This window comes from Anomalospiza imberbis, chromosome 14, assembly GCF_031753505.1.
Source record: "Anomalospiza imberbis isolate Cuckoo-Finch-1a 21T00152 chromosome 14, ASM3175350v1, whole genome shotgun sequence".
In the NCBI taxonomy this organism is placed as follows: domain Eukaryota; kingdom Metazoa; phylum Chordata; class Aves; order Passeriformes; family Viduidae; genus Anomalospiza; species Anomalospiza imberbis.
In genome coordinates this window covers 11,327,377-11,348,583 of record NC_089694.1, presented here as the reverse complement: position 1 = coordinate 11,348,583, position 21,207 = coordinate 11,327,377, and the positions used below count along the sequence as shown (strand labels likewise).

The following is a 21,207-nucleotide window of genomic DNA, read 5'->3' as shown; positions in this document are numbered from 1 at the left end:
TTTTCACTTCTGAAAAAAAGTTTGAACTGTCTTCCAATGATTTATTCATGTGGTGTAATTAAGCACAGAATCTGACCCAGCTTAGCAGAGGCCCTGTGGTTTTTCACCTCTGAGACTATTTACTATTTGCTTGCCAGTAATTACCACAACCATCTCCTGCTTTGAATTCTGTGACTGAAGACGGTTTCCAATTAGTTTCCTTAAACTTAAAGGAAACTTAATTTTAAAACTCAGCTGAATGGAGAACTTCCATGAATCAGGTAATAAAATAATTTGCAAGTTTTTCTTCTTGCTTGTTCACCAGATGAGGCGTTATTAGTTTCTGTCTAAAATGCCCTGGCCAGCATTTCTTTTCAGTCCCTGAAGTATTTTTTTGTTGTTGTTTTTTAATACACTCTGTGCCTAAAGGGACAAATGCTTGGAAGTGTTTACATTTTTCACTTGTTTCTTGGAAATGATGACCCATAGATAAAAAGAATACTTCTGCAACGATAATTTGGCACTTAAAGAGCTTCTAGTCTTACTGACTGTTTGAATTAATTTTTAAACCCATCACAGATGTCCATCTTTTATTCTGTGAGTTCCTCATTACTTAAAATAAATTGAGAATGATGGTGCTTACTAATATTATTGCATTGCTGTTGTAATGATATTATAATATACTTAATTTAAACAATGATTTATTGAAAAAAAAAATGAAATGGAAGTTTAACCTCTCTAAGAATTTGGGGTATTTGAGTAGTCATCTTTCAATAAATCCAAAATAAATATTTTAAATATTCCATAGAACATTCTTGTCTATCTCTTTGAATGCTACTATTGATCCTGTAACCTCAGTCTTCTCTCAACAATAGTTTAATTCAATTTTTTACAAGAATTAGGCAGAATAATCCAATTGCCTTGAATCCAGCTGGATTAGGACTTTGTGTTTGTTTAATCCAAGGCTTCTTCTCCATGTCTGGTTTGTGTTTGTTCCTTTTTGAGAATTAAAAGGAAAACTAAAGCTTTTCTTGGGTACAAAATCATATGCAAAATCAGGCCCATAATGTACAACTAAAGCTGAAGATGAATGAAGCACTAAAATCATCCCATGCCCCTTCCCTGTACCACTTCTTGCATCCAGTTTGAAAAATTGGTATTTTTGCAGGCCATAGCACTCTTTACTGTTTTTCAGGATATTTTCACTTTCATTCTTTTGCTGCAAAGAACCAATGTCTCTAGAGACAGACTGTTGTTTGCATGCTTTCTAATCCACGTTTAAATCAGAACCCATGCCATATACCTATGATTAACTTCACACATTGCTTCAGCTCTGAGGTAGAAACGTTTTTCTCACAGCGTTATGTGACAGATGTCACGTGCTCTGTGTGTCAGAAACACACAGAGACAGCTCATCTTCTGAGAGAGCCTTCTAAGAGAGACAGCTCAGCTCCTCCAGAGCTCCAGGACCAAGCTCTTCTCCCAGGAATACAAACATGTTCCAAGACCCTCTTAACAGCCCTTGATTAAAGAAGCTGCCATTCAGGGCACAGAAGCAGCAAGGGGAGATCTTTTTACTTGTTTGCCATTTCCTAAGCTTGTGGCTACTTCACTTTTTTGTGGGATAGCATGGGCCACAGCCACCCAAGGGGGCCACGGAAGCATTTGCATGGATGCTGAGGGTTAGCCATGAAAACCACCAAAGGAGGAGTGTGGGAGAGGTGGAGGTGGCTGCATAGAGTCAAAAGCAGGAGAGCCAAAGGCCTCTGAAGAGACATTCAAGTCCTGGGCTGCATTGAGTGTCAGACTCCTGTGTGTGTCTTGCATTCCCACATCACAATGCTGCTGCCTCCATCCTGACAGCTCCAGAGTTCCCTGTGCCAGACACAGCTGAGCATGGATTGTGCCTCAGCATAGACTGGTGGCACTGCCTTGCCTTTGCACAGGCAAAAAGTCCTAGCTCTGCATTTACAGCCATGGGAGGGTGTAAAGGGTGTAACTGGAAGGGAAGTCCCCCAACTGCAGCTGGGCACTGTTTCCACAGAGATTTACTACCAGAGACTTCCCATGCCTAACAATCTTCTCCAGAGTTCCATGCTTCTGGCTTGGTCCTTGATAAATTAAGGGCTTGACACTCTGAAACTAGGAATTTTTCCCAACAGCATTATATACAGGCAAGAGCAATTACAGGCTCAGGACTGAAATCACTAAATGCACTACACGCACACACACTGTTGCACTCATTCCACTGAACTAAATTAGTAATTAATGGTATTTTCACCAAAAAGCTGAGCAAATACATTAATAATAGTAAGTCAAATTATAACATTGTGAGATATGGGTTTCAAAAGAACAGGAACCAAAGTTGCCAAGGCCTCCTGTATTTAGGTAACTACCTGAGCTCTTCTTTCCACTCAGCTGAGATCTCCCCAGCATTCACCACAGTTATACCCTGACCTTAGAAGCTGAGCGTTATTATCAGCATGTCAGAATTCCCCTCTGACATAACAGGTGTTTTGTTAGAAGTTTGTCAAGTCAATGTTTATTTTTAACAGCTGGATTACCAACAGACACTGGACATGTCCCCGTTTCCCTGTTCCCTGATGTGGAGTCCCTGCCCTGAGGCTCTGGTATTTGCTGACTAACAAGAGTGCCTGTAGCCTGTTCCAGAGCCACAGATCAAACTTGTTACTGGGAACAGAAGAGGCAACACTCTGCACCAGCAGAGTGATAACTGGTGGTTTGAGACAAAGTTTTTTAGGTAAATTGCTGCAGGCAGAAAGGGTAACTGCACTGGCAGAGCCTTGACAAGAGCAGTTTCCTACAAGATCCTTCCACAAAAAGCTGAGGTTTTTTCCAGCATTTGGGCATTTCCCTTTGCTGCTCTGGAGGCTGCTCCAATGTCTTCAGCAGAACATGCCAGGCCTCCTTCCACCATTCCTATTTGAAGACAGCCCCTGGACAAGACAGGCAGCTCTGGACTGGATCTCAGAGAATATAAGGAACACAATTTTCCAGACAGCCACTGATGTTCAAGCATGGAAGAAATACAGTTTGATTATTGCATTCTGACTTCTCCATTGCACAAGCATGTTATGAACAAAAAAGTTATGCAAAACTCATAGTGGATTCCACTTTTTCTTATTCAACTGTTCTATTGTAAGCATGTACAATGCCCCCAAAACCAATTTTTGTTGAAAAAAAAAGACCCAGCATACCATAGTTTTTAACATCCTTCTGTTTCTTTACAATAAGACAGATGAACATGGCATTTAAGTTTTACCTTTACTAATTGAAAACTTTCCACTTTATCTCAGAGTCCTTACGCTGAGAGATACTTCAGAGAGTTCAATTATACAAGCAGTGAATAGAGACCTGGATTTTTTGTTGTTGGTTGGCTTCTGTATATACAGAATTTAATTATGGAAAATCAAAACATTCTCCTTGCTGAACACTCTCTACAGGTCCAGTAGTGAAATATCCTCAACCATGCAACCTAATCCATGACCATGGTCCAAAGAATTTTCACTAGGGACTCACAAAATTATTGTCCCAATGATGGGCTAACAGTACCCTTAGATGAGCTTAGTAAATGGGAAGTCTTAGTGCAGGCTCCAGGGGAGCATAGTAAAAATAGGAGGGATTAATTTTGTTTGCAATTTGAGTAAATACACCAAGGGCAGAGACACAAAACCTGAACTACGCTCTTAAGACTTGGAGATAGCAAAAGGAATCTGACAGGACAGTGTGTGGGAAAGGAGGGATTACCAGTGCTTGTGTTGCTGCTGCCTGATTCAAAGGGCTGTCTGCATTTTTACTGGCATGGCTGAGCTGCCATGTATCTGCTGGAGTATGCCATGGGAACACTCTGATATTGATAATAAGAACATTGTTCCCATTTTAGTTTATATTGCTCCAGAAATGGTTAAAGGAAAAATATGTCACTCGCCCCAAGAATATCCGAGATTTTTATCAGCCTAATTTTAGTGATTTGAATTTATGCATCACAATACATCTCTGTGGGTTTCCTGCAGATTACACTGGAAATGGAGCTTCTTGGAACAAACCAGTGGCAATCATTTTATCAATGTTACACATAAACTGGTTACTGAAGCAGAATTTTGCTGTATCACTAAACATGGATTATTGGAATTTCCCACAGGAATATATTGCTCTGAATTAACAGCCTGGAAAAAAAGAAGCTTCTAACACTGGTGTGCTGAGTGGCATCACAATGTGACTGTGAGGTGTCAGTGGCCATTCTAAGCTATTAAGGGTAAAGATGATTTTTCCTGGATCTAGCCATCAGTGCTTTGGTGATTTGAAAATGGAGCCCAAAGGACTCAAACAGCAAGCAGCAAAACAGATCCTCTAGAGAAAGTCAGTTGCAAACTGTCCAGTTCTTAAACAAAGAGATTTAGAGATTTTTCAAGATTTTCTGAAGTATCTTCCTAAAACTCCCAAAGAGTTGAAGTTGTTGGGGAAGGTGCAAGCCATATAGGATGCACATGAAATATCTCTGGCCACTGGACTTCACTACTGGAAGATCTGGAATAGTAGGAAATAACCCCAAAACATGGCAGCAAGGCTGTTCTGTGGCCCAAAGCACGAGGTTTTCCTCCCCCAGAGGTGCCAGCTCAGCCAGAGAGCTGCTGCCTCAGGCAGGAGAAGTCAGTAATGTGACTTTGGTGTCACTGTGACTGGCAAGGACCTCCACTGCTGGAAATGGGCTCTGCTCTGTTTGAAGAGGGAAGACAAAGCATGGTGGAGGAAATGGCTGTAATGCAAAAGAGCAAAACGAAATGCTGTTGTGGGAAGCTCAGTGTGCAAGCCAGGAAAGCACCCTGATGGGAGATGCAGGGCACAGCTGGGGTAAGGAATGTGGCATCTGATGGTACCCAGTACCAGGCACAGGGCAGGGCTCTGTGCCTGCTGGTGCCTCACCACCACTCTCATGTTATGATCAGATGTTAGGAAGAAGTTCTTTACTCAGAGGGTGGTGAGGCACTGGAACAGAGAGCTCAGAGAGCTGTGGCTGCCTCTTCTCTGGAAGTGTTCAAGGCCACGTTGGATGGGCCCTGAGCAACCTGATCTAGTGGGTGGCATGCTGGCTGGGGGCTGGAATGAGATGATCTTTAAGGTCCCTTCCAACCCAAGCCATTCTGTGATTCTGTGTTCTCACACATGCCGTGGTGCATAGCAACTCATCTGCTGGGCCATCTGCTGAGCTGCCTGTACTCAAATTAGGACTGCAACTCCTCCTTCCTATGTGCAGCCTTTCAAATCTTACACCCTCCTCACTGCAAACCTTCTCCTGCTTCATCCATTACATCATCCATCCTCATCAGCTGGGACAGGAGGTGTTTGGCAGCCTTTGCATTGTCTCTCACCCTCAGATCAATCCTCTCACCTGGGGAGAAGCATTACATGCACTTGCCTGCACTCTGTGTGCTGCCCCATCAAACAGGGTCATCATTTCAGAGACGGTGCAGGAATCCCCCAGCCAGCAGTCAGCATCTGCTTTTGCATTCTGTATTTCTAGGTCCCCAGCTGGAGATGGTAGCGTGGTCTACTGCTGGCCATGACTCAGGCAAATCTTATGCCAGGCAAAGCAAAAATGGCTGCACCATGCATAGATTTAATCTCTCAAATAGAAAGTGCAATTTTTCAGTGAGTTCACTCTTTTTAAGAAGTTACCAATTTCTCTGCAACTCTGCTTTTATTTCTCACCATAATTCTATCTGGTGAAATATCTTTTTGTGGAAAATTGTGTGAGATATTACAGAAAGTGAACTGAAACTGTGCATTTGAACATATTCATATCCATTCATTGCCTCCAGTTTCCAATCACAAGCTGGTAAATGCTGCAGTTCCCATACCACATACCATCTCTACCAGTGTCACTGAAGCTACCAGAAGCTCTGGTAATAATGCCAGATCTGGGGGGTTTCACTGGGATGCAATATCCTCCTACCTGCTTTTCTCTTCCCAATCCCTTGCTGCTGAGGACCACGGCTCTGTACTTGATCTGCATTCAGCCAATTCATAGAAAAGCTAAAGAGAAAAGCCTTGAGCTCAACCTGACATTCAAGTTCAGTATTTAGAGGCAATGAGACATCACCAGTCACAAGGTACTGTTGTTACTAGTAAGGAATATGTAGGAAAACAGTTCCAATCATTTAAATGTTCCCCATAAATATAGTCATAATGGGTTAGAATTTGAGACTACGTTTTCTAGCTTCTATTTTCTCTCTAAGCTTCTGTTTTGCTGAAGAACATGAGGTACCATTTCTATTTCAAGGTTTTTTTTTTCTGATGAGTCTAAGTACTTTGTACATGAAACCTTTTCATAGAGGACAAAGAGGTATTCCAAGCACATTTGTGCAAATTCATAAAGGCAAATGAAAGCTTCACATCAACCCTCCAGTCTGACTCTGCACCTGCCTGATTCCAGCAGCTTATTAAAGCCAGTATTTACTTGGCCTTTATGTTATTTATGGGTGCACTTGACTCTGGAAGGAAAAAATTTTGTGCTAGATGGTAGAGACTCAAGTTATGCTACAACACCATATTTCATTGCTGCTGTTGCTGTGCCGGCTCATGTGCCTTTTCTTGTTATCCCAGCAAGGAGCCACAAAGATTGTGCACCATGAACTAAATCTGGAGTGATTCTGCACAACCATGTTTGTGCACCATGAACTAAATCTGGAGTGATTCTGCACAACCATGTTTGTGCACCATGAGCTAAATCTGGAGTGATTCTGCACAACCATGTTTCCACTCAAAACAGGTGACTGCAGCAACACGAGCTGGAAGTCAGAAGTGACCAGCTGCCCTACAACAAACTGACCTTAGGCTTTATGCCCAGTAATAGTAAAAGGTCTTACATCTGAGTGCTTTCCTCTGCTCCTTATCTTTTATTCATATGCATAGATGACACCTAAAATATCTGCTTTCTTTAAAAAAAACCCAATCTCTGAACTAAAATCTGAAACAATATGGTCATACAGAGATCCCAGCTCCATTTCCAAATCCAGTAAACCCCAGAAACAAGTCAAACTAAAACCTGTCTGTGGGTGCACAGTGAGTTCTGAGCAGATCAGAATTAGAGCCACCACTGCTGATGTCTTCACATAGCTGGGGCTGCTAAACTACAGCCTCATCATTGCTTAGACTGGGGAGCATCTCTAGGACTACCCCTCTCCATCACTGTGTTCTGGGAAGGGCTGCACAGCTACAGCTTCACACAAGCTCCCCTTGACTCTTCACCTCCCAAACTTGTGCTGCCCGTTCTCTAATGGCAAGTTTCGCTAAAGCATCTCTGAGCCCACGACAAGGTAAGTGCCACAGTGAGGGGAGCTTGTACTGACAGAGAGCAGCAATGCAAACATGCTTAATCTTCATCCAGCTAACTACAGCTTATCTGAAAGCTGGCCATGTCTGCCAGCTTCTGCCTTGGCACAATTTCCTTCAGTTTAACAATCAAGCTGTTTGCCCCAACAAAGAGCACAGGCAAACATCCCTGCAGCCCATCTGGGCTGCTCTAATGGGTAAACTGCTTTAATCTACCAACCAGCAAAACAAGTTTACTTACAAGTTTTAGACAATAATTTCAAGGACCTGGAAATATAATGAAAGGCAAATAGGTCCCTTAGGAGGACAATGTAACAGAACTGCAGAGGGCATAATTCATCCTTCATTCCACTCAGCAATGCTGCTGTTGCTGGTTAAAACTGGGCAGTTTACTGAGCATATGCAACACAGCCCTGGAAAGGACAGGCTGTAGGTTGCTCTTCTCCCAGCTGCAGACTTCTGTGGAGAAAATGCCTGGTAAAACCTTATTCACTCCAAAGAGAGATAAATCATAGTCATTGCACTTTAGGGTTCGAGATAAATGCAGTCTCTGGCAAGGGTAAAGGATTTAACGGAGTCCAAATGAGGGCTTGAAGTCCACAGGGGACAAAAGAAAGCCTTCAGTACCCTCTCCTTCAGAGTGAGGCTGAATAGTGGTTGTGGTAGAAACCAACCAATTGCAGCAGCAAACTTGTGATGAAAGTAAATAAACAACCCTGATGGATCCTAGACTCTTGTTGTTTTCTGACACAGAAAGTCAGACACACCCCAAGGTCTAAGGCAGTAGGGGCTGGCTTGGGGCTGAGAATAGGAGAGTATCTTATTAAACCAGCTATTCACATCCATCATATTAGGAAATGCTCCTAGTCATTCAAGTTCCATCCCTTCATTCAAGGAGCAATAACAAAGAAAATTTTAAAACTTGTGCAATTTAGGATCAGGACTTGTTGCATCTTTGGCTCTTGTTGTACCTCTAATTTAATCCTCTTCTATAAATTTTATGCTAAATCTGGGATTTTCTGGAATGCTTCAAATACAAATGTCTCTTCCATAGGGGGAACCTGTTTGTTTGCAGAAAAGTAACAGATTTGTGGAACTACAAAAATAACACCACAAAATCTCCAATAGGACTGCATGCACTGTACTGGTTAAGGTTGTTGCTGTGGATGTCTTCCCTAACACACAAAGAAATTAGAGGCCTCATATTGTGTCATGTGAATAACGTGTTTATAAGTAAACATACATATTTAAAGAGAAGATCTTCCAGATTAATTACAAATCTGCTAAATTAACTCACGGCTCAGTGCAGTTCCATGTCCCACCTCCTGCCAGGGGAAGGTCTGGCAGCTTCCAGCCATGGGCTCAGAGCTACTGATGCTCCCAGGAGCAGTGGGGCCAAGAGTTTGGTGCTCAAGGAACACAGCCCTGAGCTTCCAGCAGCTGCCATAATGTCTTGGAAATAAAGTCAGAGGCCTCCCTCTGCAATTAAGGGGCTGCTGGGCTCATTCCTGGGCTAAGGGTGCTTCTGCCTCAGCCCGCGCGGGTGGAGGGAGGGCTGGGCTCTACTTTTCACCCAAGTGGCTGCAGTGCCCCCATTCACTGAATCAGCCCTGGGGCTTGAACAAGAGCTCGTGGTGCCCAGCTACAGCAGGAGCACACAGAGGCAGCAGAGCAGCATGAAATGACCCTGCTCTTGTGCAGGTTCACAAGCCAGGCTCACAAAGATGTTCAGGCAGCCGGAGGTGCAGGCAGGCACCTGGGGTTACTCACAAAGAGCGGAGCACATTTTGTGTATCTGGTCTTTGGGAGCCTGCCAGACTACCCCAAAAAGGACAATGGACTCACATTTCCTGGTTTTTTTTTCCCTCAAAGCTTGCTCCCTCTGGCAGGTTTTCCCTTCTGCACGCCTTTGCAGAGTGAATTTTCAGCAGTCCCTGAGTCCTTTGATACCTCCAAGTACCTGCTCAATTCACAGCAGCATGAGGTGCCACTGTTTTACTGTGCAAACTTGATCTTGCAAAGAACAAAGCCAAAAGATTTACAATTCCCATGGTGTCATTTTTTTATACTCTGACATGCTCAGAAATTCTGTTGTAATTTCCTTCTAAGTAGTCTAGGGTTAATGAGACTGAAGAGAATAATAGGAAGGAAATAAATAATTATATATTCTCTCTTTTTTTTTTCAACATGTCCCAAATGTCACCTTTGACCTGGCTTTCTATTTCTGGCATGGACTAAACTCCCTCTATTTATTTAGCAGCCTACACACCATTACAGTAACATAGCAACAGTACTTTCAGTTGTGAATTTGAAAAAAAAGCAAAGCAAAAAAAAGAACATATGAACATATTAAAGCTGTTAAAGCACTGCAGTCTAGTAACACTTCAATAAATGTTGGGTTCCTCCCCCCCCCCCCCTTTAAATACCAGAATTATTAAATTTCCAGTCTGCAAACCCAAAGGAGAGGGAAGCACAGGGGAACCAAAGCAGTGGCACCACCACGTAGCCTGTTCTTCCTATGCCAGTCTGACTGCCCCCTAACCTTTCTGTTTGTTAGTCTTAATGATGTTTCAGCTTGACTATTTATGGGGCTCGCAGCAAATGAAAGCAGGAGTTTGGGGAGGACTCTGAAATAATGATGGGGTTTAGCTGGTGGTTTTCCATCACGTTTCAGAAACAGTTCACCATTATTTTATAATCCATAGCTCAAGGCTGGTGTGACACTAAGTTATCTGTCAAAAAGGAATATTTGGAAAAGTATAAAGTGTAACAGTAACAGGACTAATGGGAGTAGCAGTCCCATTTTCAGTTGACAGTCCAAATCTCACTGTTTTACCAGGAAAGTTAACCAGTGAAGACCTGTAAATGTAGCCCTGGAGTCAGGGGAGGACCCAGTGAAAACGTGTTGCAAACCTTTTTCCAATGGGAGCAAAGCGCTTGAAAATCTCAAAAAACCCAATTCCCAGAGCTACTTGAGTGTTTCTTATTTTTAAACCTAAGGCCTCAGTGAGAATGCAATTATTTTCTTAGGATGGTTTCAAAATGTTGAACTTATTAAAAATAAAACTTCTTAGGCTTGCAAAGCTTCCACTATAAATATTAGTAAACAATCCAGATGATGTAGCTGGAGCAGCAGTGAACACTTGGCCAAGGAGCATTATCACTTCTCCTGAAACTGTTTCTTCACTGCTACTGTAAACTCAGCTGGCATCTCTTGGGATGTTTCCTCTCCTCCCACAGTGATCTGATCAGCTCTCCGTCACCTTGGAGTGCTGGGGGCTTTTCTGTGGAACCAGCAACAGCCCCTGGAAGTGCAGCTCCACAGCAGGCACACAGAGCTGGCTTTCCCAGCGCTCCCAAACCCAGGAAAAACTTTGGTAAAGCTCATGGCTTTACTGCTCCATTTGTAAAGTCTGCAAGTAAAACATAGCTCATGCTTGCTCTGAACTATTGGCTTCTCCTTGGCACGACCAGTTCGTGTCAGCTTGAAAAAATGGCTCCACAACTGTAAAATCCTTGAACTTCTACAAACAGTTTGCAAGTCTGGTATGTGAAAACAGACTGTTCACAAACTCTGTGCTCTGCTGACATTACAACAGTTGCAAAGTTAGAAAGGGTCCCCTTATGGCCATTATTCTGTCCAACAGAAATATGAATACATAACCCACGGTCTCAAGACTTGGGAGTCACGGGATGAATACCTATCACTAACAGGCCTCACAGAAAGTATTGTCTTTTAAAAAAGGCATTGTCAAAAATGAGCCAAAAACTTTCATATGACAATCTAAGTTCAGTTTAAATTAATACTCTCATTTAAGTAATTTCAAATTCACACTAATAACAACACTTTCCTGCCTTTCTGTAAAATGCTCTATGAAAAGGGATCCTGGATAACTGAAATGAGCTGTTCAGGGCTTTTGTGGAAAGCTACAATGCAGTTTTGACTGCAGGGGTCAGGTGGGGTTTTTGGCATCAGGAGGGAAGGGAATAACAAAATCTCTAAGAACACTTGTCTCATTCTGACAATTACAAAGCTATGAATGAATTAGCCTCAGAAAGGGAGTATTTTTCTGGCACAAAGACTAGGCACTGGTTTTGGTATTTTGAACAAATACTAAGTTGCAGCAGATTTTAGAATTGAGTTTTGCATGGCTATGTGTTTGTTGGCTCGTTTGTTTATTTTCTTGATGCAACACAAACTGAAGCAAGTCAAGGATATTATTGTAAAGCAGAAAAAAATTGAAAAGTTAAAGTATTGCATTTTATTTAACAATTAAATGAGAGAGAAGAAAATGTATTTTATCTGGCTGCATGTCATGTTTTGACATGCAAATTTTATTTCAAAACCAGCATTTTTTCCTTGTCTTATCACATTACTAATTCATTTCCAAATCAAATGAAAAGGACAAAAAAAGCAAATAAAATGACTGTTTTTCCAACGAGTAACATTTTAGGAATAAATTTGTCCCTTTCCCTAAAAACCTATCACATTTTCACAACAAATATTCATAGCATTTTAATGCATCACTGGTAGAAGTAATGTTGTTTATTCATATTTCCATAGATTTCATGCTACAACAAAGACTTCACCAAAGTACAACGTAATGCATTTTCCTCTGAGCCATGTTTGACTGCATCACTTGTTTATTTACCACTTGAGTTAACAGTTCCTTCTCTGTTTCAAACCAGCATGTTTTTTTAAGGCTCTATTTTTGAATGCAAAGACCTGATAACATATGGGTTTCTGTTTTGAATAGAAACCAATAGCTGGACATTCCTGTGCACTGAAAACATGTAGTCAAAGATTAAACTGGGACTTCAGGACTATTATTGCTCCACCCAAATAAATAGTTCAAGGGAAATTATTCTGATACACAGGTTGCCAAGAACAGCAGTGTTTTTTAGAAATTATTTCTTTCTTAGAAGTCAACCTATCTCATTAAGCATTGCATTTAAACTATCAAAACATCATTAAAATGGAAGAAAACGGTCTAGAATAAACATCACATTCAGCCTACCAAAACAAGGTCTGATTTGCACATAGCTAATTACAAATGTTTAATTCCAGTGATGGAAACTCCTCCCTAACATAAATATTCTGCTGTTATTTTACCAGTGAGATCAATTTGTACAGGATTTCACAGAGAGGGAACATACAGACTGCCACACAGGAGCTTCTCTTTGAAAGCCTTCATTTTCTCAAAAATCAGTTCTTTTTTAATACACAAACCAGACAGATAGAATATACACTGGATTTTCAAATGAAGTAACAACAGAAAAAAGCATAGGCACAAAACTTACAACTGGAATGAGCTAAAGGGCTCTGACAACTTTCTGCACCCCACGTGACTCCTACTTCCACCCAGCCCATGAACCACAGTTACAAAACCTGCGCAAATCGGTTAAAGAAACTCAGGGAGCTGGGGATATTTATTCCCGGAAAGTATGAAAGGTGGTCAGAATTCTCTGTTCAAAAGGGACAGCACTCAAGAGGTAAGGCTTTGTAAGAAGCATCTGGAAATAAAAAGACTTAAGGATAAAAATTAAATTTGGGTTTCTTCTTGATAATATTTTTCAGAAACTTCCCCCAAACCCCAAACAAGGAGAAGTACTTGACCTCACAAAGGACTTGGGGATTTCTTTCAGGGGAGGGTGGCAGTGTCCTCTGGTGACAGCAGCCCAGTTCTGGATCGCAGAGCAGATGCTCTCCATCCCACCCGCCCTTCGCTGTGCTCTGCCACTCCTGTTCCTATTACTTGAGCAAACTCTTCCATAATTCTACTTTACTTTTTCTTCTTAGTAACTTCCTGTTTGTTCTCCTGATAAATACCAGAACTTCAGCTAAAAATGGAGAAGTCGCCTAGATTCTCTTATCTTCTAAACCCCCAGCCTTGGTGTGCTGCGGTTGGGTCCTGGCAGATCCCCCAACGGTCAGAGATGCTGGGCTGGGCTCTGCTCTGTCCTTCTGGCAGCACTTACTGCCCCACACGCAGACACAGCAGCAAAGAGCTCTGCCCCACCAGCTTTTGCCACAGGGTTCATTAATTTTCACCTGTATTTGTCTTCCCAGACCAGACACTCCATGAAAAAGTGTGGTAGGAAGCAAGGCTGCATTTTCTAATATGGAGTCCATTTGGCACTCTTGTTCTAGAGATGCTGACAAGGAATTTTGATTTTCAACAATGTTTGAAGAAATCAGTCACTCAAGTAAGGCGGGAAACTTGCCCTTTTTTGAGCAAGTGGTCTTCCCTCATCAATTTGTATAGTACTGAAGATTAAAAATAGCTCTTCAGCTGGGGTACAGCTGCACAGCGTTAACTTAAATGGAGCTGCAGTGACTCACAACAAGCAAACATCTGTATATGGCCCTTTACTACTGCAAACCACATAACACTAGCAGCAAGTAAACACTGGCAGGGCATTCAGAGGAGCTACTGCTGCTGTTCCACACTGGTGTGACAAACAATGGGACAGCATTTTGAGGAGAAGTTGCAATTAGCTGTGTGTTAAAATTCCCATCTCCTCCTTCTTCTCAGCACATAAGCAATGTGTCTTCTCAATAGCACTGGCCTCTTATTTCATTAGACATTCTCTGGGCCTTCTTCTGTGTTGTTTTTCCTTTCATTGTGACTTTTTGAACTGGCTGTGTTAAGTCCTTTGTTTTCAAGGCCGAGAAACCATTCCTTCCTTCCACCTCCCCCAGTAAATAAACAACAAATAATAACAGTCAGTATTCAGATATATTTCCCCATGAAAACTACCAAGGAGCCAGCTATTCAATGCTGACAGTACAGAATTGGGATGGATGTACTCAGCACCAATGTAAGGAACTGTAAAACCCATCAAATTTGAAGCAGATTCCCCCATTACATCTAATTTCCTACAGAGGCTGGTATTCATTGATCCACTAACATCAACAGCAAAAATCTTCAATGGGTTTTCCTCCTGTGGGGCTGAATGTCAAGCTACGGCTGATACTTAACATTTTTGGTCTAGAGCAGGATGGACTTTACCTCCATCACCACCACTTCTTAGTTTTTGTGAGCAGCTTCTTCCTCTCTGTCTCCTGCCCCATAGCCAGCTTCCCCCCAGCTCTGGCTGTTCCCTGGCACCCCTCAAGCCCACGCAGACCTGGTGGGTGAGAAAAGCTGGAACCAAGTGGGGAAATGAAAGCAGCCCAGCTTTCGGGTCACACTTAGAGGACGAAGTACTGCAACACACACCAAATACTCCTCCTGGGAGACTCCTTGCACAACAGCCTCTATAGATAGGCTGACGTGGTGGTTTCATGGTTCAAGTATCAGACTGAGAGAAAAGCATTGCCCATGCCATTAAATCATTATTAGAGTATTTGCCTGATGTAGCAAAGCTCCTTGTGCTTTCTAACGAATTCTTTGTGTTTAGCATTAAGCTCTCTGTTTTTACAGAAAGTTACGCTAGGGTAATTAATCTCATGTTCGTTTCCTGCACAGGCAAGACAGCAGCCTTTGTTAGGGAATGATAAGACACTTCTAAGAATAGTGTTACTAAGAGCATCGGCTTTGTAAGACATTACAGGAAAAATATAGACTCTTAACACCTGCTTTTCACTTTCAAAGTTTTGAAAATAATGCTTTGCTTACCTAGAGGCAAATTCTGATAATGCGTAGAAAACCTAATTGCTTTCACCCGAGAACAAATATAAATGAAGGTATACTTTGGTCTTTAGGCTCCAGTCTTGGAAAGAATAATTTGTTTAATTTCATAAACACTGCAAATATTCCCAGTGGCTTCAGCGGGACTATTGCAGTCCCCAGTCTCACAACCTGAATTCATTGCTTTTTCTGATCTTTTAACCACATATTCCACTGAAATTAAGTGGATTTTCTTAGTGATAAATGTAATAGATGAAGGATTAAGAATTTATCTGTGTGTAAAACACTGGGCTGTCAGGTCAGACCTTACAAAGGCCGGATGCTAAACTCAGGAAAATGTAAACTGGGAGACAACCCCATGAAAGCAAATGAGGCTGGGCAGAGAACGAGAGGTCCCATGAGCAGCCGGCCAAGCTGGCACTTGAAGCTCCCTGGAAGCGTCGGCTCAGACCACGGGCTTTTCCAGCTGAACACAAAGGGTGGTGTTGAACTCGGGGATTTATGTATGTTGTCAGTCCAGAACCAGAGCCAACACCATTCTCCTGTAAGCGGTTGACACTTGACACCTACTGAAGTCAGTTTAAACAGGCATTGTTTTAAAGCTCTGTTGTTTTTAAGCAGTCACTGTGGTTCAGCCTGAGCTATCTGCTACCCCAGTGCAAGATGCACGAGCTGCCATGCTGGTGAAACTCTACGAAAAATAGGGAAGAAGTAGTTTACAGCAGGTGAGAGACAATTTCCATTTGGTTTGTAGCATCCACTGTGTAACCGGTCATATGAGAAAGGACATTAAGCTTGGCTGTACTTGCACCAGGTTTCTTTCTGCTTTTATTATGGACAAATAATAAATCTTTATCCTTATCCTCCTAACCAGAAAACAAAGCTTAATCTGCAGAGATCTGGCTAATCTAATGGTGTGTGGAGAATAACATAGACCAATTTTCCCCCGGTTTTGTAGTGCAAAATCTGAGCAGAGCAGACTGCAAGTAGCCTTGTGAGCTGATCAGAGCCCCTGTTGTGACTATTATCTTGACTGTATAATGGGGGCTTTCAAATCCCAGCTTTATCACATTCTGTTTTCTCTACTTTGCCCTTTTATGAATATTGAGTCATCAAAAATAGCTTCACTGACAGAGTTACTAATGATACCAGCTGGGTGAATCAGTGGCTCTTACACTGTGACTTCCATACAGTGCTATTAGTACACTTACAAAATATAGCAAAGATGAGATGCCCATAATTTATTTGCAGCTCCCGTGAGACACACCATAGTGGTTATTTTAGAATTGGAAAATGCTAACTGAACAAAGCAAATATTCAGCCACTTCAATACAATACTGTGGTCTACAGGAAGAAACTCTGGCTAGGAATAAGTTAAAAATAATTCCAACATCAGTAAATTATGCTTTCTGCTAGTTTTTAGCCAAAGAAAAAAATACACTACCAAATGATATCCACCATATTCTTCCACTAGACAGTTATGCCTCATATTACCGGGAAAAGCTAACATCAGCACTCCAGAGAAAATGCTGATAAACAGAAGTGAATACGACAAATGATGTAAGCTGTGCATACGGCTCGGAGCGCCAGAGACACGGCCAGCGGCATCCTTCGAGTACGGTGCAGAGTTCCAGGGTAAGTCAGGTTAGAAGGGCATGACTCAAACGGGTATTACCGAGTCCAAAAGTGTCACAGCAGAACATAACAACATGTCTGATGACGAACCACCACAAATGAGTATGCAAAATGGCCCATGAGGGGCTTATAATGTTAATGCTGTCCCAAGCAAATTTTTAAGGGCCATTTATTCCTACCCGGAGTGCTTTCCTCGCACCCCTGCAATGAGACAGTTTCCTATGTTTGCCACACACATCCTTTTTTTTTTTTTTTTTTTTTTTTTTTTTTTCCCAGACAAACAGGCAAGCAGATAGAGAATGAAACAAGGGGCCCATAGTGCAGTTGCAGATCTCCATGCAGGGCTCGCTTCTTCTCCCCAGCCCCCTTCACCTTTCATCTGTCAGGAACTTTACAGCACAGCATCTTCCAGCACCTCTTTATCACAGACCAAGAAGCTTTCTGAAGCTTTCTGCTAACAACAGCATCTAGCATTGGTAAATAAAATAAATAAAACTATTGCATATGTTGCCTTTAGCAAGTGTCATAGAAATTACAGAGCATCTTAACAAAGCCAAGCCTCAGAATTTAAATTACTAGAATTTTGGCTGTTTGGGTTTGGGTTCCCCCCCCCCCCCCCCCCTTTCCTTTTAGGATGTTCTTGTCCGTCCCTGGAAAAGTGACATCTGCAATTCTATTACAACAATTCTGTTAGTTACGGCAACGTTAACTGAAACCGAAATGTGGTTTTTAACCTAAAATATGTTGCATAACAGCTGAAGTACTATAATCTTACGAGCCGGGAAAGGTTAATTCCAGAGGACACAAGAATATCGGTGGAAACTAAAATACTCCATAAGCGCATGGACTTGGAATTCTTTTTGTTTTGGTCCAAGGCGAAGCCGAAACGGGCGAGAGATTTCAAAGGAAGAGTCAGACAGCGAGCACATGCCGAAATCCCTTTAGCGAGAAAAAAATATCAGGAAAGCCTCTGCACTTACGTATCTCTTGAGTTTCTTCTCGGGTGGTGATTTGATGAGCCATCCGGTGCAAACCACGTCCCCCGAGCTCATCTTCCCCCCGGGCGCGGAGCGGCGGAGCGGGAGCCAGGGTGCGGGCTGCCCGTGCGTGTGTACTTGTTATGTGCGGGTGTGTGTGCGGCGTGTGTCCGTGCGCGCTGGGATGTGAGCGTGTGTGTGTGCGGGATGGGAGCGAGTGTGTGCGGGATGGGAGTGTCTGTGTGTGCGCGGGGATGCGAGTGTGTGTGTGCGGGGACGCGTGTGCCCGGCCGCGCGTGTGTGCGTGCCGTGTCCGCCCGAGTGCGCGCCGGGGCGTGCGGCCGTGTGTCCGCCCGTGCGGGTGCGCGGCTGTGTGTGTGTATTGTTCCCAGCCAGTTCGCACCGCAGCAGTCAGCTTCCTTCAGCTGCGCTCTGCTGCGGCTCCAGCCCGCGGAAGAAGTCATGACATTGATCACTGACACGGCCAGCCCTCCCTCCGCCGCCAGCACAATGCAACACACCGAGCACGTGATGGGCGGCCGGGGCTCGCCGCCGCCGGCTGCGACACCCCCGGCTGCGACACCCCCGGCTGCGACACCCCCGGCTGCGACACCCCCGGCAGCGGCAGCGGCAGCGGCAGCGGCAGCGGCTCCCGCGCCCGGCCGCGCACCGCCCCGCACAGCCCGGCCCTGCGCCCCGGGGATGCCGGCTGTCCCTGCCCGGAGCCCCGCGGATGCTGGCAGCCCCTGCCCGGCCGAGCGGGGCGGGCGAGCCCCGCGGCTGAGCCGTGGGAGCGGCGGAGGCAGCGGTGACCGCGGAGGGGACCGTGGCGACCCTGGGGACCCGGCACGAGAAGGGCTCTGGCCGCAGCGGGAGGCAAAAGCAGGGCCGGTGGAGCCAGTCCCCACTGAAACCTCCACTACAGCTTCCAACATCTAACAAGCTTCGTTAGTCTGTGCATTCAGTGCTTTTTCCAGGAGCATTTAGCCCCCTGTACGAATTTAATAGGAATAAACTTGATTTTTCTGCTCTCATCATCACAGATTTTTTAGAAACATACTTTTTCAGAAAGTGACTTCAAGGAGACTGCCACTCCACTGTCACAACTGAAAAATACGCCCACAGAGTGCATAATATTGCTGATATCCTTGTAGTTTGTGCCTCTTTCCAGGGCGGGAAACTCTTGCCTTTTCAAGGACAGGGCAATCTCTGTTCATTTTTCAAAAGACTTTTTAAACTCTGACTTATTTAAAGTGGACGCAGTGGTTCTTCACTGATTTAGTGAGTCTGTCACTTAGAGGAGTCTCTCGTGCCCCTGGCCAGGCACAGCCCTCGCAGGGCAGCCTGACTCTGCGAGGTGTGATCAGCACCAGCAGGCCCACGGCAGTTTAATGCTTTCACAGAATTTTTCAGGTCTCTGCCGGGGTTCTTTGGCAGGGCAGGCTGACACCAGCTTGCAGTGCCACTTCTTGAATCTCACAAACTACAAACGTGTTTTTCAAGTTTTTAAGCAAAAAGGTGATTGCAATATGTATTTATTATATTTAATATAATATGTACTATAAATTACATAACTGTATAAATATAGGCCCTGTGTAAATTCACATAAAAATATAAATAAATCTGTACAAACTCATAGATTCCTATTGCTAGTGCTTTACTTTATCACTGGTCTCAAAAGAATCCTACAATAAATGAAAACTGTCACGAATAAACTATAAACATATTTCAAATGTGCTCTGACTTTTTTGGGTATGTTTTTGTTTGAGAATGGCTTTCATGAAGTCTTACAGTATTATTTAATTCCCAACCTTCTATTCTACTACCACCTTCACTCAGCTCCATTTATCCATTACCCACAGTGATGTTTTAACAACTTCACATGTTTAATAGCAGGTTTGTGAACAAGGCTTTGCAACACTTCTTCCTGAAGAGATATATCCAGCCATGGAACTTATTTAGGGAAAGAAAGTCACACTTTCCTTGCCTGTGTCACCCTGACAGATACAGTAGCCTTAAGCGAAAGGCTTTAAAACGTCCACAGGTCAAAATAAAATGAGTTGGGATACACTTCATGTGTTAGCCCTGCACTGTCCTAACAATATCCATTTTTTACTGGATCATGCTTCAGACAGATGGCTTCCCTTGTGCAGCTGCATAACTACTTGCAGAAAGGCAGCAGGGGGAATGGGGAGGGGACAGGACAGGGGAAAAAGGAACCTGGGCTACCAAATGAATTTAAACACTGAATAGCAGATCACAGCCTTAGGGAGAGCTCTGGCTCTGTCTTTGCTGTGCTCAGTGATAATGCTGCTTAAATCACCAGCAGTCCCCATCCTTGTCTCTGCACTTCTGCCATCAGCTCCACTGTGCAGACATGGTGTATTTGTGTGTCTACATGAGGAGCTGAATCACAAACCTGACTGTTTGGAAAAGAATGAGTCAAAAAAAGAGAGAGATTATTTTCCAGCTGTATCAGGACTAGTTTCCTGATCTGATAAATGCTGTGGCCTGCAATAGCACATACCTTATCAAGGGAGGGGGTGATGCAGGGGCAATAAGAAGAAATCAGCAGTTGCTTAAATTGGCACTTCTGCCCAAAACCCGCCTGCTGAGTGGTAGCCATGGTGACAGGGAGGGGTGCAGTGATTCTGTTCCCTGCTCGATGTGTCACTCCTCTGTCAGAGGCTCCTGTCCTCTGGAACTGCTGGAATGGCTCCACTGCCTGCGAAGCACCTGCCCGGCCACTTGCACTCAGCACATTCAGAATAAATAAAATCTGTGCCAGCTTACTTATGGTGCCAGTAGCCTGAGGAGAAATACAGGAAGCCATAATTAAGCAGAGCATGTGGGGGTTAACGTGTTTGTTATGAAAGCTGCTGTTGCCTTCTTGGTATTTGTGCTCCAAACATTAAAAGAGCAAATAAAGTTATTTTCTTACACTGACAACTTTCATTGTGCCGATAATGTAGCACTCATGCACGTGTTTGACAATAACAGGCTTAAAAATTAATGGTTTCTCATCCTGATGGAAGAGGTGGGATTTCACTTTTGTCCTGACCCATACACAAATTTTTCAGCCACATTTAAATAATGAAATTATTTTCTTAAATCCATCATCATGATGGCGAATGACAGGGTCTTTGTTTTAAAAATCTTACAGTTGAAGACATATGTAGAGGGTGAACTGATGTTGGAAATAGAATGGAAAGTTCTCAATCCTCTCTTCTACTGCTGAACAGGTTTTTTTCCCCTTCCTAAGTCCATTATCCCGGAGGTGCTACCACTGTCATGGAGCAGCTTGGCCTTGGCCAGTGGCATGTCTGTCTTGGAGCCAGCTGGTCTTGGCTGTGATGGACATGGAGGAAGCATCTGCCAGCTTCTCACAGATGCCCCCCCTGCAGCCCCTCTGCTGTCAAAACCTTGCCACACACACCGCCCTCACCAGACTAACCTCATATGTGCCACTAGCAAAGATCAGAGCAACCACGGTCAGTTTGACCCTGGATGTGTGTGCAATTCACATCAGCCAGATCCCTAAGAGCATTCTCTGCTTCTCAAGGAAGTACTGGTGTAATCCATTCATTTCCTAACTTAGGCTACTGATGTTTCAGAGGAAAACTACACTA

The 21,207-nt window shown here is 43.5% G+C and overlaps 1 protein-coding gene across 2 annotated transcripts in view; it reads right to left on the bottom strand.

Annotated features, from left to right (window-relative positions):
• GAB3 (GRB2 associated binding protein 3) overlaps positions 1-17,798 on the bottom strand; it is a 64,252-nt gene extending 46,454 nt beyond the window's left edge. For both annotated transcript variants that reach the window (XM_068204887.1, XM_068204888.1), the window contains exon 1: positions 17,582-17,798. In XM_068204887.1, coding sequence (XP_068060988.1) covers positions 17,582-17,653 — 72 coding nt within the window. In that variant the 5' untranslated portion in view covers positions 17,654-17,798. The remainder of the gene's footprint in view (positions 1-17,581) is intronic.
• Between the last annotated feature and the right edge of the window lie 3,409 nt (positions 17,799-21,207).